Source organism: Esox lucius, chromosome 2, assembly GCF_011004845.1.
Source record: "Esox lucius isolate fEsoLuc1 chromosome 2, fEsoLuc1.pri, whole genome shotgun sequence".
Lineage (NCBI taxonomy): Eukaryota > Metazoa > Chordata > Actinopteri > Esociformes > Esocidae > Esox > Esox lucius.
This window is the reverse complement of record NC_047570.1, coordinates 24,310,142-24,331,911: the sequence shown is the minus strand read 5'-3', so window position 1 is coordinate 24,331,911 and position 21,770 is coordinate 24,310,142. Positions and strand designations below refer to the sequence as shown.

Genomic DNA, 21,770 nt, shown 5'->3' with positions numbered 1-21,770 from the left:
TCACATCAATTAACTGGCCATTGATTTTCCCGCACGGGACATTACAATATTGCATACCTCCTTTCCTCTTCCTCTTAGTTTTATCGCCTATAGTTTTCAGCAAAGTCAAAGTTTCTTGCTCATGGTTATGTGTAGCCTATCATAACTCATTACAACATGTATTTAATTGTATTCCAGTTCCCTTAGGCTTTTATCACTGTATGAAAAAGCATTTTTGTGTGTAGTTTCCTTCTTTATGTCGTTCTACTGAGATATTGAGGGATTGTCCACAAAAAACTTAATTCTATAGGGTATATTGTAATTTACTTTTGTAAACAGGGGCAATATATTTAATTCATGGATATATTAAACAATATTAAAACACATATTAAAATGTGTTCAAATATATATTGGGCTATTATTAGTATCCTGTATTGAAATATCAGTTTCGACCAAACACAACGTAGGCCTATACCGCGAATATGTTTCCCTGTCCCTTCTTCGTCCATTAATAAGTAAATAGGCCTACGACTCTTCCTAAAAGATAGCTGACACAAGAGAGGACTAGATCCATCTAGCCTGCAGCAGCTCTTTAAATATTCAGTGAAAAATAATGGCATCCGAGACATCACCTATAGTAACATTATTATCTTCATTTCTCAAAATCAGCCCGACTGATAGCTTCGTTTATCTTTTCCACACAATAAATCTACTAGACACTGAGTACTGCTGCAGCTCCTATGGGAACTCCTGCATGCTTTCCTCAAACATTTCCAAGGATGACTTCAGGAGTCTACGTTCAGTAAATTATATATTTTTTTATTATTGTTAGTAATAGTAGTATATTCTTAATAAACAGTCATTATGTTACGTAGCAAAACAAGGAATTAACTATAAGATACACATATTTATAACAATTATATTCGTATGTTTATGAAAAAGTATTACTTGGTTTATTCATTAAATAATAACGCTGTTTCAATGTTCTTCTCTAAATGTAGCCCATTTCAATGTATTTTTCATACATTGATAATGGTAAACAATTATCCTTGTTTTCATAGCGAAAATCAAATAATATATTTACTAAAACTAGTTGTAAATTTGCTACTATGATTATTCTGCAAATCTACTCAACAAAACCGTTTTTGTCGTGCATTACAAATGCGCAATAAGGTCCTTTCTGCTACCGAACTGATTAAAACATAAATCGACCATACTTGCACATCAGAAACACCAGGATACTGGTGACATGATGGGATACTGTACAACGTAACTAGAAGCTGGTTGTAGCGTTGTTTAAGCGTTCTTAAACAATCCAAGTAACTTGTATGAAATGAACTTGTATGAAATAAGCAAGCCTTCAAAAGAGAATCATACCCTATTTACTGTCCCCTCTACTGGTCAGTCACTCGCTAGCGCTCACACGCACTCTGCTCACTAAAACCGCGTGTGTGAGAGGGAGAGAGAGAGAGAGAGCGAGAGATCGCACCTCCGACGGCATATGAAAGAATAGCCCAGTGACCAATCACATCATAGATGGGCTGGGCTCAAAATGTCTCAGTCCTACATGGGCCCTTAAAGTTTGTTTGTTCGCGGAATGCCTTGTGTGATGAAAACGTGTTACTAACCCCGTTCGGCGATAATCAAATTAATCAGATTGGGATATTTGATACATATATTGGACTTCCGAGACAGCAACGTTACCATTACGCACGAAACTCCTAAAGTCGTTATTCGTTTTCTTCGCTGCCTTAAGGCAGAGGCACTAACCAACGATTAGGTATCGGTGTTCGTAGTACAAGACCTGAATTACAACGACCTCAATGCAAAGGATATGGCACTGCAACAGCGAACAGAGTTGTGGGAAAGTATTTGTTTATGAGATCACGGAGGTTTTCCTGTGAGCGTCTCGTCATTTCCAATTTACCTAAACTGTGGTTGGTTTGATTGTTGCTTGATCGATACGAAAGATGCTGCTACGCGCATGTACTCAAGACTGACATTCCACTAGTAGTCAAGATAAGCTTTACGTAGCTACCAGCTGGTTGCTAAGAAGGGTTAAACTGTATCTAAAGGGAGTTGGAAAACCCTGCCTTTTCTTCTACACGGATCAACTCATTGGGTGGGAGCTGAGAGAGAGACAAGAGTCCCCAGCAAATCAGGACCTAATTGATTAAAGAGACTTCATTTGAATAGGGGGTTGGCGAGGTGCCAATCGCCTTTCAAAGAAGCCCTGTATGATTAATCGCCAAGCATTATTGATAATCATAACAGGACACATGCGCGGTGGATGGGCTCGATTTCCGTAATTTTGAGCAGATTTTTTAGTATTTATTTTTATTCTTCCCTGGCTGATGTGTGAGCCAACATGTCGCGGAGGAAACAAGCGAAGCCGCAACATTTCCAATCGGACCCTCATCTGGCCTTATCCCAGCACAATGGTAAGTTCCACTCATGGAGCTATTCTACTGTTCGCTCTTCATCCAAGCAACTGTCTCAATCAGTTTTCGGATTGGTTTTATTTGTATTTTTTATTTTTTATTTTGGGTAGATTGGAAATTGATCTCTTCACAAAGTCACCCTACTTTTTAACAATTCAACCTTGCAACTCAATTATATTGTCATAACTAGACATATGTGAGAGACTAGTCTATAAGTTTACTTTATTAACTATAGACCGTGCCTTGATTGTCTATCACTGTACTTTAATTCCTCTAAACAGTTGGCAACAACAATGAAACTTAAAGTTAAAATATCACCTTTTAAAAAAGTGCTAGCGTTGTAGTCATGCTATAACTTATACTATACTACAATTTTACCCTAAGAAACACTCGCTTTTATTTTTACAACACTGCGAGGTAGACTTGACAGATATATCAGCATTTTTGTCTTACATACTTAGAACGAAGTTTTCCATTGCGGTGGCTGGGAAAAAGTTACAGCGAGAGGGTAGTTAAAGTGACTACTGCTTTTTGTATATTAGACTACGTTACACTGGTGTGGTTACCCAACCATACCATGTAGCCGGGGGGATTCGAGTGCATGTCGAGATTTTTTGTTTGCAGTCTATTTTAGGTGTAGGCCTATAAAGAATAAGAATAAGAATTTGCAGACTCGCGTGATCCAAATGTTTACATTGTTTGAAGTTGACGGGTTAAATCCTGTTTACAAGACTTGGTCTTACATTAAACGGATATGTATATAGGAACAATATTTTGATCACATGTATTACCTTATCGATATTAATATGGTCTTGGTGGATGGTGAAACAAAGGATTATAAACTATATAACTTGTTTCTTTATTTCTCTTATTTTTATTACCATGAACTAATTGTCATGCTCCATACAACAACACACCGTAGCATCTTAGTTATCCGGCAAATTATTATTTAATGATGTTAATACATTATTATATATTTTGACTTAATCGAATGTAGCTTCATATTAGTCTAGGCCTATAGGTCACTTTCAAAATGGTCACTGCGTATAAACCTAAACTTAAATATGTAAAAGCTGTAACTTTAGATGTAGGTGACATAGTCCCCCCCACACAGTCACAGACTCACACACACATTAACACACACAAGCACAAACTCTTACTGAGAGAGAGAGAGAGGGGGGGGGGTGCAGCTACCCCTTTTAAAAGAAGTTACCTTCTCTTTATGACGGCTTTGTCATTTCCCAAAATGTGGATAGGGCCCCACGTAAGTTTACTTAAAAAAGCTCACTACTAAAATCTTACCTCGGAACAATTAACTGGAGTAAAGAAAGATGTCAAGTTGTGGTTGGAGAGCTTCAAAAAGATGTCGAAAGTGGTTGAATCTATTTCAATAGGCAGCTACCTTGGTTGCTTTTGGAACGCGTTGTCACTCTAGCGATTTTCCACTACTCCGGAGTGACTGACCCGCCACCTGTTAAGTTTACCCAACAGTTTCGTTTACTGAAGATAACGTTGATAAAATCATATATTTCAGAGCGATTACAACAAGCAGGGTTTACTTTTCTGTGGCTGAAGATAGGCCTGATTATGGAGGTCAGGTTAGGGAAATATTAAAATGTGTTTTTCATAAACAACTTTCACTCTATTGTTTCTTAGATATTGATGGGGTAACGTTTTTCTGCTTTAATTTTCCAAATGAAACCAAATAATTGTCCAAATGATACACTATTCTATATTTACTCAACAACATTTACTAAACAACTTTTAAAATTACTGTGTAAGAATTGCTCAATGATCAGTGAAACCATTGTTAGTTCGATACATATATGCATATGTATACACACACACATATATATATATATATGGTTCGAATTTAATTGTTTATTTATGTTTTTGTTTTTCGGAATTATTTCATTGAAATGGAAGTTGATTTGGCGTAGTCTTTGGAGACTGTAGTAATTTCACGTCATTTAAAAAATAAAATCACAAGCTTCTGCCTAAGATACACTTTCCGTTAAACTTTTTTGTAGTTACTGCTCTATAGTAGCCAATATTACTATATATTTTTAAGTTCTAAGTGTTCATTATAACTGTTGGGTTTAGTCATGTCAAGAAACCACTAGAGGCTCTCTACCCTATAGGATTGTTTTTCTACACACATTGTCCATGCATTTTCTTTCTGAGGAATTGGAAATATATTTCCATCGCTACAGTCAGTTTAGTTGGATTTATTTTCATGTAATCAACAATTTTGTACTGACTTGAAGATGTCAATGCTTTAACGGTTACTCTGTTTGTACAACCATGCTATATCCAGTATCCTGTTAAAAACACATTATTGCAAAAATAAAACTCTTTATTACGCAACTAAACACTTGAATAATAGGTATTGGTTGCCCTAATTTTGTTGGAATTAAGCATCTATACAAAACTTTATCATTACTAAGAAACTGTTTGGAATTGTATTTTAATTATAAATAGTTTCTTCAGTCATTGTGTGTTTGTAGACTTGATGCCTACTGAGTTTCAAAGTAAATAAAATGTGTAATGCATTAAACAAGGAGAAAATGCAATATCTATAAGCCTAATTATTGGTTAGGGACATTTTTTGTAGTGGGTTGATCTTCTTAAATGTGTGCTCATGACTGGAACTGCAGGACTGGAAAGGCAAAACCAATAATAGACTTTACCAATTGTAGACTTTGCCAATAGTAGACCTTGACAATAGTAGACCTTGACAATAGTAGACCTTGACAATAGTAGACCTTGACAATAGTAGACCTTGACAATAGTAGACCTTGACAATAGTAGACCTTACCAATAGTAGACCTTACCAATAGTAGACTTTGCCAATGGTAGACCTTGACAATAGCATACTTTATCAATATAATACTTTATCAATAGTAGACCTTACCAATAGTAGACTTTATCAATACATCTTAATAAGGGTTAGGGTGGTAAGGCCATTTTGATGTTTGTCTGTGTGTGTGAGGCTGTTAGTCAGCTGCCTGTCTGTCATCTCTTTCCTGGAACAGAGTTCTCTGGTGGGATGTTGAGCTTTTTTAACCTTTGCCAGCATCCCCCTGTGTCTCCCTGTGTGAAGGTGATGAGAGTTCAAGCCACAGTGTGTTCTCCTGTACCTCATCATTGACCCCGCTGATCAGAGCCACAGGGGCCTAGCAGGGACCCTGTCCTCTGTTTGTGATCGGGGGTCTTATCAATGTGGCTGCCATTCCCTTTTACCCCTCTAGAGTAGCCCCCCCAGAGGGAGATCGACAGGGCTGTCCCTGGCCCTTCACACTGTTGCACCCCGCGAACAACAGGGATTTAGTTACTTGTCATTTTGCCAATGTTTATATAGTGGAAGGCTAAAATGTAACCCAGCTGAAGGACTTGCTTGCTTTTCTCCCCTCTCCTCCCCTTTAAGCTTTAAGCATGTCACCAGGGCAGAGCTGCTAAGGCTGAGGCTTGTCCGTCCGGGAAAAGGCAGCTTTAGTGGAACCCCATCTAGTGTTCACTGGGATGTTTCCAGTGAGGCCAGGAGTGTGAGGGCTCGAGAGGAGGTGGTCTAGCTCAGGCATCAGGCATCCTTCTGAAGTCACAAGTGTCAAGAGACAGCGGCCATGCAAAGTAATGTAGGACCTCTCAAAAAGCTACACTGTCAACTTTTACTAATCAACATTTCTTATTTTATTAACTCCATTCTGTTCTTTTTTTCACTGTTGCTTTTGGTTTCGGCATGTCTCCTCTTTCCTGATGGTCTGTGCTCTGGTGACATTTTGTAGGATTATGTTGAGATAGATTTTCATATACTTTTTTTTTTTTTTTTTTTTGAAAAATAAATACATATGCTTAACTGATATTCAGTGATTATGCTCATGCTATTTGTCAAGTCTGAATTCTGAACTTACTGTAGATTTTGTAAATTTATTTTAGGTGTTTTGTGTATATTCGAGCTGCTCATTTAATGTTGTGCATTTATTGGCACTCGTTTCATGGTGTTGATTATTTTATTGATAAATATTTACAATTAACAAAATATTCAGTATTATCTATTTTCACTGCATGCCTAATTATTTAAACAAATTACTTAAAAATCTTCGGTACAAAATTGGGCTTTAAGTACATTATTATAGAATGATGGTGGTTGTGTAGAAATATATTCTTGTGAAAAAAGCGCTTTTGAGAGTTATTGGATTGGTATACTTTGACCAATATTGTCTTTACAAACGCTTAATATTTTCAAACAAAGGTCGGCTGGAAGTTGAGTGACACTCTCTACCAACTCTCCTTTTATAAGCATATTATTAGAGACACATTGTTGTTTCAGTAAATGTTACTGGAAAACTAGAACATATTTATATGTGTGCTTGTCATTTCATTTTTTGTGGATTTGAAGAGTTTCTAAACATAATAATGTATACACAGAACGTACAATATCATAGAATCTGAATGGTCCTTTTTACACTTCCTTCATAAATGAGAGAATGTTACATTGAAGGAAACGTCTTAGCTATAATTTGACTTATCCATTAAGCCACATGCTGGTTGTGTTTTCCTACAGATTCCTTTTGCCAGTTTAAACTTGGATGTATGGAATCTAAAATACATGTTTCTCATTAAGGATATATTCCGATAATATCTTGCAGTTTCTGATTGTGTGCACTGCTGTCTACTTTAATCTGGTATGAGAATAAGAATAAATTAACCCAATGAAAATGTTGTTTCTATTTCTTCATGAAGAGTGCACTTTTCTCAGTTAACTCATAACCTGTATATTACTTTTTCAAGTGCTTGAAAGTTGGTTGAAGCACATTTTTCAGTTAATGTTGGACATTTTCCTCTGAGTTTTCAATATCTACAGCAGTGTATTCAGGACCTTATGTATGTGGATGTATATCCTCTTACATAAAATCCACTCCATTTATGGATGGTCAACTGATTCTGAACAAAGCTTTTCCCATACTCCCAAAAGCTAAATCCAACACATTTTTCATTACTGACACATTCAGGGGGGTCTGCATGGTTAATATTAAAAAGTTACCCTAAAACTTAGCTTGGGTCATCTCAGTTTGCATGGTTAGAGCGGTGTGAGTCTGGTTTTTACTGTCATGGCAACTTTGCGTTATCTGATGTCTCCGAGCATAGAAACACTGAGGGAGATAATCCCTGAATTAAACAGGATCTGCTTTGAGTCAGCCAAGATGAGCAGAGCAGGGCAGGCCGTGCCTACGAGACCGCCGCTCCCATGCTGCGTGAACAATGGGAAGCCATCCTGCCTCTCAGTGGGGCAGGGCCGCACCCCTCTCGCTCTCTCTCTTTCTCTCTCTCACTCAGTTTCATTTGCAAATGAATCCTCCCACTCGGTTCGTGATGAAAATGTAGAGGCCTAGGTCCCACGTTGAATGGAATTCATAGAGAATTGCAATTTATAAATCAACTTGTATGTTAAACAGACAGATTTTGGTGCAACAAAAAGAGAGAGAATGGGATAAGTCTAGAGCACAGCAGAGGCCCAGGGTGTTTTTTTCTTTTTTACACTGACTCCTTTTTGTTAGAATGGAAGTCACAAACAATACCAGTTTTTATGCACAATTTTAAAGACCATTATCTTTCCTTTAGCATATTCTTGCTGTCACTGAATACCTTAATTATTAAGCTGGTGTTGCCATTTGCTAGATTTAGGGATATGCAAGTTGTGAATTCTGTGATATGACAGTTTCATTAATTGTTCTTGACTTAGAATTAAGTTATGATGTTTTATTTTATTTATGTAAAAGTCCATCACTTTTATAGTTATACTTTTACAACACTACAATTTGAATTACGTTTTATCTATGCATTGTTATACTTTGTTTAACTCGTCATTTTATATTAGGTGTGGTGTTCTATTTATGTTATTAGGAAATAAACAAAATTATTTGACATTAATTACAATCTATATTTTATAAACAATATAACATTTTCAAATACCAGACAACATTCTTCTTATCAGTGTTACAATGGCATATAATCTTGCAGCATCTTTGTTGTGTATGAGAAGCTAGAGAGAACACTGTGTTGGAAATGGCTGTCTTTTGTGGCTGTCAGATCCTGATTGCAGTTTGACTGAATATAAATTATGTAAGTAACAAGGCAAACCTGTAAAATAATAAAAATCCTGTAGTTGAGTTGAAAAAGTTTTAAAGAATGTCTAATAACTACTTCAAATGGTTAATATTCTCTACGTAGACAAGTAAACAGAGATGGGAATGACATTGGATATCAATGCTTCCATGTGGAATGTTATTACACTCAATGTCCATACTTCAGATTATTTTATTTTTTGATGGATAATCTGTTCAAATGTATTATTTAAATATGGTTGGACTGATGAAACCTTATCTATTAAAGAAGAGTTACTAATTTAAATGCTTTTCTTAATTCTCAAAAAAAGCTTTGACCTCTTTCCTTTCAGTATACTGTTAGCTCATTTAATGTCATTTTGTGTGTGTGTGTTTTTAAAATTTTTAAGATGAAGTGTTAATCTAACTTAAAAACATCAACAAAGAAATCTGAATAGATTAAGCTGCCGGTGCTTCAGGTGCAAAACAATTATAATCACTAATCCTCTGTTTCCCCTCCTGTTTTTTTCTCCAGGGGACAGAGAGCCCTGCACGGAGGAAGAACCCCCCTGCAAGGAATCAGATGCCCACGTCTGTAGCAGATGTTGTGCTGAGTTCTTTGAACTATCAGATCTTGAACAACACCAGAAGAATTGCACTAAAAATCAATTAGTTCTGATAGTGAATGAAAATCCTGCCTCTCCCTCCGGAACCTTCTCGCCCAGCTCCCCTTCACATAATCCTGATGAGCAGATGAATGACACGGTTAATAACACTGATCAAGCAGAGTGCAGTGACCTTTTGGAGCATAACGCTTTTGACAAAGAAGAATCCATGGACGTCAACGTTTCCGGAATCAACGCTCATGATGGTCACGGTAATGATGGAGGCAGCAGTCAGATGGAGGGACACAGTCCCATCAACATGAACACAAGCAGCGAAAATGGCCAAAGCTCCAGTAGGAGCAGTTTTGGCCCAGCACTAGGCACCTCAACCACCACTGCGTCTAAGCTACCTCAACTTGGCCACCTGACTGACCTGGGGAGCTTCTCTGTGATCAACAGCAATGTCATCATTGAAAACCTGCAGAGCACTAAAGTGGCTGTGGCTCAGTTTTCCCAGGAGACCCAGCGGTCCTCCGGTTCCGGAGACCCCAGGGTGGCAGTGCCGGCCCTGATGGAGCAGCTATTGGCCCTGCAGCAGCAACAGGTCCACCAGTTGCAGCTCATTGAACAGATCCGTCATCAGATCCTACTACTGGCCTCCCAGTCACCTGAAATTCAGGTGCCCACCAGCAGCTCCGTTCCAGGAGGTTCGTTGGGTGCGTCAGCCAATCCATTGACTACACTCAGCTCCCATCTCTCTCAGCAGCTAGCTGCTGCTGCAGGCCTAGCACAGAGCCTGGCCAGCCAGTCTGCCAGCATTAGCAGTCTGAAGCTGCTGGCTGAAAGAGCACAGCTACCTCAGAGCAACAACCCCAGCAGCGGTGAATCATCTCAGAGCATCAGCTCACTGGGACCATCCACAGTAAACAACGTCCAGTCGTCATCTGACAAGAGGCCAATACATGCGATAAGCAGCAGCCTCCAATCTCAGCTTAGCAACCCATCACTTGCTAAGTCATCCACGCCAGCCTTTGGGATAGGTAACTTGTTGAATCCTGCAAGTAATCCACTTCTACCTCAAACCCCATCTGGCAATGCCCTATTTTCCGGCTCCCTTCCCAGCATTGGCACTACAGTGGAGGATCTCAACTCTCTGGCTGCGCTGGCCCAGAGGAAAGGCAAGCCACCAAACATCACATCATTTGAACCCAAAAGCAACTCAGAGGAGGCATTCTTCAAGCATAAGTGCAGGTTTTGTGCCAAGGTGTTTGGGAGTGACAGTGCCTTGCAAATCCACCTGCGATCTCACACAGGTGAGAGGCCGTACAAGTGTAACATCTGTGGCAACCGCTTCTCTACCCGAGGTAACTTAAAGGTCCACTTCCAGCGTCATAAAGAGAAGTATCCACACATTCAGATGAACCCATACCCTGTCCCTGAGCATTTGGACAATATTCCAACGAGCACAGGAATTCCATATGGCATGTCAATGCCCCCAGAGAAGCCTGTGACCAGCTGGCTGGACAGCAAGCCTGTTCTCTCCACTCTGACGTCATCAGTAGGCATGTTGCTCCCACCAACTATGCCCAGCCTGCCTCCGTTCATTAAAAAAGAGGATCATTCTGTAGCCATAACCAGCCCTTCTTTTTCTAGGAAGACTGACTCTGGTCGGGATGCTTCCGAGCCATCGATGAAAAGCATAGATGGGGTGTCTGAAGAAGGTGAAGGTGCAGCCCTGCCTACTACAAATGGTAAAACTGAAGAGGGCAGTCACTCGTCAAGCTTCATGGCAAGCATGCACTCTGAGTCTGAACACGGCACCGAATACACCACCTCTAACAGCCCTCCCATGATGACCAACCCTCTCATGCCTCTGATGTCTGATCAGTTTAAAGCGAAGTTTCCCTTTGGGGGCCTCTTGGATCCCCTTCAGGGGTCAGAAACCTCAAAGCTGCAGCAGCTTGTTGAGAACATTGACAGGAAGGTGACAGAACCCAACGAATGTGTCATCTGCCACCGTGTGCTCAGTTGTCAGAGCGCTCTAAAAATGCACTACCGTACTCACACTGGAGAGAGGCCCTTCAAGTGTAAAGTGTGTGGCAGAGCCTTCACTACCAAGGGGAACTTAAAGACCCACTACAGTGTCCACCGGGCCATGCCTCCACTCAGGGTCCAACACTCCTGCCCAATCTGCCAGAAGAAGTTCACCAATGCAGTGGTCCTGCAGCAACACATTCGCATGCACATGGGAGGGCAGATCCCAAATACCCCGCTACCAGACAGCTACCCTGAGTCCATGGGCTCTGACACCGGCTCATTTGATGAGAGAAACTTTGAAGATAACTTTGATGACATGGAAAACTTATCTGATGATGGCATGGAGGGAATAGAAGGGATAGAGGGGAATGAAGGAATGGAAGAAGGCCCTGACAGCAGCGTTCCGGACACGCCCAAGTCAGCCGATGCCTCCCAGGACAGCCTCGGGAATTCCCCCTCTCACTCTGAGATGGTTGGCCAGGAGGGTCTGGAGAGGCAGGAGGAAAACTATAGTACCCACCAAAATACCCACCATGATATGGACTATAGAATCCACCAGAATAGTCACTATAACCCCCACCATAGGTTGGTAGAAGAGCTGCAGGGCAACAGAATAGGAAATGGAGGTTCAATGGAAGGGGACTGTCTCACTAATGACTCCTCATCCCTTGGTGGTGACATCGAGAGCCAGAGTGCCGGGAGTCCAGCCATGTCAGAATCTACCTCTTCCATGCAGGCTGTGTCCCCCACCAACGCACAGGCTAAACTGCAACGTAAATCCCCCAGCCTAGAGGAGAGGCAGGAGAGGCACCAGAGGGCCATGACCTTGGAGCACATCAGCGCCAGCCTCATGCAGCATCACCCGTCCAACATTGGGGCTCTGGATTTGACCTCCTGCAACACATCCAAGGACCCTCTGGGCATGCTTTTCCCATTCCGCGAGCGCAGCACCTTTAAGAACACAGCCTGTGACATCTGTGGAAAAACTTTTGCATGTCAGAGTGCCTTGGATATTCACTACCGAAGCCATACCAAAGAGAGACCGTTCATTTGCACAGCCTGTAACCGGGGCTTCTCGACCAAGGGCAATCTCAAGCAACACATGCTCACCCATCAGATGAGAGACTTGCCCTCGCAGCTCTTTGAGCCCTCCAACACAAGCCTCTCCTCCAGTCCAACCCCTTCCCTCCTGTCCGTGAACACCCTGTCCTCTATGATCAAATCAGAGGTCAATGGCTTCCTTCATGGTCTCCACCATCACCAGGATCACCACAGGGACCACCACAGAGAACACCAGGACCGTGAACACCGCAAGGACAGCATGCCCAGCACCATGCCCCCCGGCCTGTTGACCTCCTCCGCCTCTACGTCTCCGGTGCTCTCAGCCTCTGCACCTCCACGCCGGACACCTAAGCAGCACTACTGCAACACATGTGGGAAGACATTCTCCTCCTCCAGCGCTCTGCAGATCCATGAGAGGACACACACCGGGGAGAAGCCTTTTGCCTGCACCATCTGTGGTCGGGCCTTCACCACCAAAGGAAATCTTAAGGTAACACAAAACATGATGAATGCAGTAGGTAAAATCGACATGATTAAAAAACAAAAATGAAGACGTTAACGACATACGCAATGTATTTTCAGCAGCTTTAAGTAAAAGATTAAGGTATGCCATGTTATTCATAGTAATGTTGGCGTAATTGGTGAAGTAATTGCTCAAAGGAAAAAGGACCTTAGGTTGAATGGCCTCATCAATATGATTATCGGGTAGAAACCTGAGAATGTGATCAGCAGAGCACAGCTGGGAATGGCTCGGTTAACAGCATTAACAACTGTTACCAGAGGCAACCATCCTCAGGCAGAATGAGCCGCCTGTAGTTTTCCAGAGTTTATCTTGAGAAAAACGCTGAGTATCCCTTTGATCATTTGGGAAAGGCCTCAACTAAGAGATAAACAGGAACTGGAAGGCTTTATGTGGACAAATATGATCACACCACTCAGTTGTGAGAAATCAAGGGGCCGCAACATAGGGATGTAAAACATTTAAGACTGATTGTAAAAATATCACAAGATTGCAATTACCTGTAATCAGCACTTTTAGTTCACACCACTATTGATATAAAAAAGTGCATTACACATTATTTATTTGTGGAAAGGTTTCACATTTTTACAATATGTTGTGGAATTGTTTCAATTCTAGTTATTCAGAATTTCTGGCAAATAATGTTTTAAAAAATAATAATAAAAAATTATTTAAATGTTTGAACATTAGTTTAAAATATATATCCTCATACTTTTAACCTCTGTAAGAAACAAGATTTTTTTTGTTTCTAGGAAAGGGCATAGCAGAGGTAAATGTCAGTTGTAATACTGGCCAGGGCAATGAGAGTGGACATTGCAATTTTAACCCAAGCACAAGAGTCCACCTCATGAGACATTTGAATTAAGGTTTACGATTAAATGTATTTTATCATCCCAACCACAATGAGATGTTTACACCATCTTTCCCTGCTCACCACAACAATCGTCCCACTGCACCCAAGGGGCTAAACTATTTTAATGCTAACTTGCCATTTATTCTTTTCTTTTTTTCCATTGCATCATCCTTTAGTGTGTGCTGTTGTTGTGGCCAAGTTTGTAAACATTGCTAATTTTCACTTTCTCCCCTCTACTTCTCCCTCTCTGTCCCTCCCTGTTTCTCCAGGTTCATATGGGCACACACATGTGGAACAGTGCCCCTGCCAGACGAGGCCGCCGGCTCTCTGTAGACGGCCCAATGGCCTTCCTGGGCACCAACCCTGTTAAATTCCCAGAACTCTTCCAGAACGACATGGCATCAAGGGTGGGCAAAGGAGACCCGGGGAGCTTCTGGAACCAGTACGCTGCAGCCTTCTCCAACGGCCTGGCTATGAAGACCAATGAGATCTCTGTCATCCAGAATGGAGGCCTGCCACCTCTTTCGGGGAGTGTGGGGAACGGGGGCAGCTCGCCTGTGGGCGGCCTCACAGGAAGCTTGGAGAAGCTACACAGTACAGAACCTAATGCCGCTCTGGCTGGCCTGGAGAAAATGGCCAACACTGACAATGGGACTCACTTCCGATACACACGATTCATGGAGGACAACAAAGAGATTGTCACCAACTAGAGACTTTTCCCTGATAATATGTACACAGACATATGCATAGACACACACACACATACACAGAAAAGAGAACAAGACAAAATATTACTTGGCTTTGGGATGCCATGGAACTTTACGAACATCAGTGTGAAGACAGCTTTTTTTGTACAATGTACAACATGTTATAGTTTTAAGAAGCTTATTTATTAGTGATTATAACCTTGCTCGGAACCAAGTGGAAGCATTAACAGTTAGTTTTGTTCTATTCTTCAGCCAGAATGGGTATGTGAGTGCTTAAAAATGTGCTTCTGAAACTTTAGCATTTCTGGGTAGATAACTTTACCATGGCATTAAGTTATTTTCTTTACATAGTATGTAGCTATAACAAAACTGTTGATGTTCATGTAATGCTTTAGATCTGTAATACGCAAAACAGAATGACTGTAAATATTGTATACTGATCTACGCTAGATGGTCTAACAGATGTGTATAAAAACATTGAGACTTCAAGCAAGACTACAGTGACTACAAATTCATTTTCCTCTTATCAATCAATATTGATCTTTTATTTAAGGAAAAACAAAGCATTCAATCAGTTGCATTTCAAATGTTTTTTAGTTACAGTAGGTCTAACCTGTTTTCTTCTTTTTTGTCACTCTATGTATTGTACTTTTTGTCTTTATTGTTCTTCCATAGTATTTTCTTTTCTTCCTTTTCTTTCTTTTTTGGTGTAATGTTTCAAGCAAGACATTTGTTCTGTTAGAGGAGATGATGAATTCGGAGAGATCCACTTCCTGGTTTGAACTGAGAAGGAAGCAAATCATAAAGGTGGAATTCTCCTATAAATCATCTGCTGGATTTCCACATTGCTGCTATGTCCTCAACATCCTCATTGACATCAACTGCAAAATATGTGTTGACGTGTATGTAAATAATTTCAAATGTGGGAACTACAAATTTCTTCACAACAAAATGTACATATAGCTCACAAGACAAAGTCCATCTTGGCCAGGGGACAAATGATAGTGTTTTTATAAATATAAATATATATTAGGTTTGACAACCTTCGGACTGTTACATGCACTTTCTTGGAAAGTTGGAAGATCTTTATGGGTCCAGTTTCTCTACACTTTAATACCTACTAACAACTAAGATACTGTAATTCTTTACTCTAATAATCAAATACATCCGTTTTCAAAAGGAACATGGTGTGTGTTTGTGATTCTTCATTTTATTTTGGTTCTATTTTTTGTCTTTGTGCTTGTGTTTTATCCTTTTACAAACAATTTGTTTTTTGGCAGACATTTCTACGGATCAGCCCTAATGTTGGTGAATTCAATGTGGGTGTGTGTGTGTATATGTGTGTGTGTGTGTGTGTGTGTATGTATGTATATATATATATATATATATATATATATATATATATATATATATATATATATATATATACACAGAGAGAAAGAGAGAGATAATCTCTTAGTTAAATAGATGTTCAAGTGTGAATTAATTCATTTCCACTTTTATTTTACACTGGCATGTGTGAAGCATCCTATTCCTTACAACATAATGTGCATGATTGTGTCAAAAGCGAGTTCAGATCCGTTCAGATGTAGACCTGCTTAATCAGTGAGGACACCTGGATTGTGTTGATCGGCCATTAAAAATTGTGCGATAGCAGAAATCAGGTTTTTAGCTCATCATTACTGCTGTTGTCAGTCTTCTGAATCTTTAATTAAAGAATCGACCAGGTCAGTATTCCCTCTGTCTTTCGAGGGCTTGATGTGATGGAATTAGACTCGCTGTCATTCATTGTACATTTTAATCCGTCTTTTACCGGGTGAATTTAAAAAGTATGTAATGGGGCATAATTTAGGTGGTCAGGTTATGCATCTATTGTGGACCAGCACAGAGCAGATAGCTGATTACGTTTTGTTCAAAACGTTTAATAATTATATTATGAGTATAGCTTATATATGTCTAACGACTGGCGTGAACAACCATTTAAAACTAATGGTTAATCCAAATGTGCCAATATTTTATGGTGTCTTGGCGCTTGGCATTGTACGTTAATATCTATGTAATATGTTCATAAAAAACATGCAATTTTCAACTAGTAATCACGAAGAGGCTCTAATGCGCCTCACAAGGGACATATTGCCTCAAACGAAAACAAAGACAGCTGATAGATAGATGGCATTGGCATTCAGTTTTTCTTTTATTCGAAGTGATATTTTTCCACTCTTGCCTTTCAACAGCTGCATTTAATTTAACACATCGTTGCACATCCTGAAATACAGGATCTGTTCATTTGAGCCCGCCCCCGCATCGTCTCTCTTCCCCTCCTCTTTGGGATTTTATAGCTGGCTAAATTCCCCAATATTTACAAGGTCTCGATGCTAAATGATCCTTGCAGAGGGCCGGGTGCGGGACTCACTATGCGATCTCCACCCCCTGAGCCTGTTTTCCTTTCGACAGTCACATCTGGTCCCCTGATAGAGCTTTGTTTGTATAGCACATCAGCTTCCGGATTCTTTTATTACTGAGTCGGAATACCTGACTCCCTCTGTTTATTGACTTTTGTAATACAAATGTGCTCTGAAGTCCGTGATTTTGTTAGTGATTGGTCTTACAAAATGAAACAAGGAAATTAAGTGTTGAGTATTACTGATTTTGTTCTCCCTCCAAACGTACAATATATTAATATTGCGTTTTAGTCTACTGTTAAATTATATCTGGTCTTATTTTTTTTAAGGTAGGATTGGTCCCATGTTTATCTGACTTTTATTGTAGAATAATCGTTTTAAAATATTTCGTTTTCAACTTGATGTAGGAACAAAAGCAGGGAATATATGAAGGAATAGTTTATATTTTTTATTTACATTTTTACTTTTCCACAATAGAGATTATGGTAAATTGTGCAGTTGTATGCAATTAATTTTAGTATTTATGATACTGAATAATTTATGTAATATTATTGTATTATTTTTGTGCATATTATTATTGTTAATACAATATAAAAAATACATTTATGATAATTTTAATTACACAAAATATAAGTGAAGATTTCAAAGGATTTGTCAGTTTAGCAGGTTTTTATATATTTTTATTTACAATATAAAAGTATTCAGAATTGTTTATGTATTTTTACAATTTTGCATTCAATGTACAAACAATTCTGAATACTTTTAGATCGTTTATGGTTAATCGCTACATTTATACTACTTTTGATACTACTACTAATAATAATATTTCCAATGCACGAATACTGCGTTATGGTGTTTATTAAACACCTAGGAACTATTATTTTGCACTTAATCATATTTATTCAAATATTTATATCATATTGATACCCATATGTTTATAACGTGTGGACTATATTATTGCATGTATTGTTGTGCATTCAGTCTTGGAGTTACTGAAATTTTGGTAATTATGTTTTTTATGAGAAACAGTTTGCTTTTATTCACTCTGCACTCTCAAGGGAGATTAACTACTCTGATTACAGTAGACTGGCCCATATCATTTATGACAGTCATAGACTCTGAAATGATGCAATGCACCAAGGGAAATGTGTGGCAAACAACATTATTTTAAAATTTCAGGAATTTTATTTCCATTAAATCATGAGCGAGAGCTTGAACCCATATACTGCTGTGTGAACCAGCAATGATTGCTAATTACATAATCATAAAAAATAACGCAGCCTGAACTGGATATGCCTGACCCAGGATTTAGGAGAATTGAAAATGGTGGGATAAGCACATGGAACAGCTCTCCTTATGTAATCAAAGGTGGGAGGAAGGATTCAATAAGATGAAATCATGAAATAAACACATGCTTTTAGTTGTGTAACAAACCCTCAGTGAGTAGTTCTAGTGATATGTGGTTAAGGTTTTTTCCCCCATGGCGGGCAGGAAGCAGGCAATAGCCACACATAGGTTATGGTTAAGTATTGATTGAGCTGTGCAGCATTACAGAAACACTTGAATCTCAGGTGGCAGGAATGTGTAGAATTGATCTCTTCCACTGTGCCTCCCAGTAGTGGCTTTCTGCTTCACAACACGGCACCGCAGGAAGACTGGGTGGAAACATGGTGAAACACAATCACCACAGGCTGTGAGGGGCAGCTACTGCTCTGCCCATGCAGCTCTCTGACAGACAAGCTTTGGGAATGTGTCTCAGTGTCACTGTCCAGTATGATAGAATACAATTAATTTCACACTTTTTAACGTACACATGCACACACGCACAAACAAACACGCACGTGTGCATAGGCCTTCGTATCTTATTATCTGTTCATTATTCCTAGCATTGATTTTTGTTTTTCAGCCTTTAACATGACATTTTGGGGCTGTTGTTTAAAGGGCCTAAATCGTTCATGGCTGTAATGTTTGAATGGGATGATGGGACACAGTAGCATAGAAACAGTTTTTTTTTCTTTATTAAAATGCATTATATGAGGTCTTTTCAACTCCAGTCCTGGAGGGCTGAAAACTCCTAGTTTCCCACCTTTCTTTCTCATAATTTTTATTCAGACTTGGAGCCCCAGGTGAATGTAATTAACTTCAAGGTAAAAGCTACATTTTGAATTGAAGACAACAGTGAAAACCACAGTTAAATATCCAGTATATACTGTATATATGATGCAAGCTCTATAATTGCAAATCCACATCCTTTAGTTTTTGTGATTTATCATAACTTCAATGTTATATAAATGGAGCTCATAGTTTACAGTATACAGTCACCAGTCTAACTTACCCGTGTAGTCTAGATAATGCTCCACAAACCTGTGTACTCAAAACTCCCATTTTTTCCTTTCTCGTCCTGGGCTGTCAGGCCTCAAGAGTCGATACAAAACTGTAGCCTGGGGCCTAGTGGACCTGGTGTGGTGTGGAGCCTCCCCACTGAGTCTCTGGTTTGGCTCTGGGAGATCAAAGAGCCTCTGATAACAATAGTGAGCCACGCTGAGCGACACTGAGCCACGCTCCACAGCCCCAAGACACACAGCCACTGGGCCACACCTGCACCACAGCCTACACCTGTCAATCAATACCAGCCAGGTGACAGACTCGCTGTTAAGAGCCTCTAATACGACTTCCTAAAATTACTCTCAAGTCAGTGTCATGTTTCGAGGTCATTTAGCATAAGATCTACTTTGAAATTACATTGGAAATCATTATTATCATTGAATGAACACAAAATACAATAGAAAATAAATGACTCAGCTCATTTTAGCATGACTTCAAATCTCGTTCTATTTTTCTAATTTTGCTTTCCCTTTCAACTCCAGTGTTTCCCCTTCTGTTCTCCTCTGATGCTACTCATGGCTTTGGTTTCCTGTGGAAAAAACTGAGACAGTCAGCATGTACACAGCTGGCTCAGAGACAAGACGTCCAGATTACAAACATTAACCTAGAATTTTATCCTGTTATCCTATTACACTCGCAGGTATCACAGCAGAGCAAATCAAAGATAACCACTATCCAGTTCAAAAACTTTGTAGACACCTTTGATGATTGTTCATCATTTAAGTTAACCTCTTTGTTCTCATACAGTTATAAAATCTAGTATTTCCATGGTTTATTTTAATTGCACCACAATTCTGGAGACTATGCAAACATGAAGGTAATTTATCTTGCAGTTCATCCACTCTCTTCACTTTTGTGTGGTGAGAAAGAGAGATTGCATTTCATGACCTATTGTGCCCAACGGGTCCCTGGACAAACAGATGGGAGCTCAAATGTGGGGTCCTCTTGGGGAGGGAGGATGACCGGGCCAGACCAGACTGGAGGAGAGGAGGGAGGCTCTTTGGGTATTCTTTAATAAGCTACTCATGCTTGGCAGAGCCACCACAATGCTCTGTTTCCCCATCGTCCATCCAACAGGATCCTTCAGGGATGCTAATGACTGTAATGTACAGTCAGGCTTGTCTTACCCACAAGGCCTCTGTTGTCTCTCTCTCCCCCTGTTTATCATCACCACTGAAATTGCAGGGCCGTTTTAGGAGGGTTTTATTGCAGGGAGAGACATTTAACTTCTTTGTAATGCAAATTCTTTAAAATGTGGTGTCTGGGTTTGTTTCTTTCAAGCCAGGTAGGTTTATAAGACTGGGCTTTTGAGCTGAAACAACTTGCTTTTTATAAGGGGAAAACTGTACTCAGGCTTTCTTCATGATCTCTTGTATCTGTATGTTTTTATGTATTGTCAGTTTGTGTCCATTTTAAGATGAATCACATGTAAGAGTTTGGGTTTTACAGTAGAATGCAGACAGATCGTCTTTCTTTTCTTTAAGAGACTACCTCTTTGAGATTAAGTAGGATGATTGTGTCCCTTTCAATGTCAGAATTACGATTGGTAACCCTAGCCACCACTGTCTGCTAGAGGGTTTAGACACACACAGGCTTGTGGACACTCTGCTAATGTCATCTCACAGATTAGATTTCCTCATCACAATTTAACTTTAAGTCCCACAACCCTTGACAAACATTATTCCTTTCCCATTCATCACAGTGCCAAAGGATGGATTTCAAGTTACGGTTTCAAAACCGATATAATAAAGAGGACAATTCAGAATATTAAGGTTAATTGAACGTCACGACAAAAAGATAATTAAATGTTAGCATAGAAGTGTTAAACTTGTCAGGTGTGTTTGATAGCATTGCCACTTGACCAAGACTGAGTTCATTGAATGTGTTATTTTGACCTGGAGGTTAGGCCACCTGTGCAGTGGCAGACCCTCACAAAAACATCACACAATGACAGCTGATGGAATACAACCCTGAATCTGTTGAAAGTTTGGTCAAAATAGACCTTTCTGTACCGCTGCATCACTGTGGCCAGAAGTTCGTGTCCTGGTCATGGTTTACCGACAATACCTGTGGTCCCTCATGGAGCGCTGCAAATTGGTTCATCGCCGTCCGTCTTGGTGGAGTGGATGTCGGACATGGCTGCCTTGTATTGTTGCCTGCAAGCTCAGTTCGGTCCAACGTGGTTGTTCCAGTGAATGCTTTTTTCTTCAAGCATATCAACAGGCATGTATATTGTTCTTTTCAAGCAATTAATTATTGCTCAAGTAAATAAAATATACAGTTAGTAATATTTTGCTCAGCTAACATGCAGGGCAAGAATAGGTAATACTGGCAGTGGCATGCATGTGTTTAGCTCACAACCTAGTGTAACAACACAGACGTCAACAATGGAATATTGATATCAATTAACGTGGAAAACATTACAATACTGAACAGAAAAAACAATGATATGGCGGGTTGATAGAAAATATAACTAGATTGATAACTAGAACAGTAACTATCCAACTGGATTCTGAAACTTGTTTGGAGAAGAGAGAGAGAGATGTCTCGCCTAACCAGAACTGACTATAAACATAAGAAGGTTGCCTTGCTGGTTACTCTAACAAAGGGGTTGCCTTGCTAGTTTACTCTAACAATGTTGACAAGTTTGCCTTGCTGGTTAACTACAGCTAAGA

The 21,770-nt window shown here is 39.7% G+C and overlaps 1 protein-coding gene across 2 annotated transcripts; it reads left to right on the top strand.

The window, feature by feature from the left end:
- Positions 1-1,534: 1,534 nt before the first annotated feature.
- Positions 1,535-15,491, top strand: sall1a (spalt-like transcription factor 1a). 2 transcript variants are annotated; one of them, XM_020056747.2, is made up of 4 exons: positions 2,336-2,420; positions 5,848-6,050; positions 9,060-12,718; positions 13,871-15,491. In XM_020056747.2, the coding sequence occupies exons 2-4, from the start codon at positions 6,044-6,046 to the stop codon at positions 14,309-14,311; spliced, it is 4,107 nt and encodes a 1,368-aa protein (XP_019912306.1). In that variant the 5' UTR covers positions 2,336-2,420; positions 5,848-6,043; the 3' UTR covers positions 14,312-15,491. The 2 variants fall into 2 exon arrangements, with proteins under 2 accessions (XP_019912301.1, XP_019912306.1); XM_020056742.2 differs by lacking the exon at positions 5,848-6,050 and having other exon boundaries at positions 1,535-2,420.
- Positions 15,492-21,770: the final 6,279 nt, after the last annotated feature.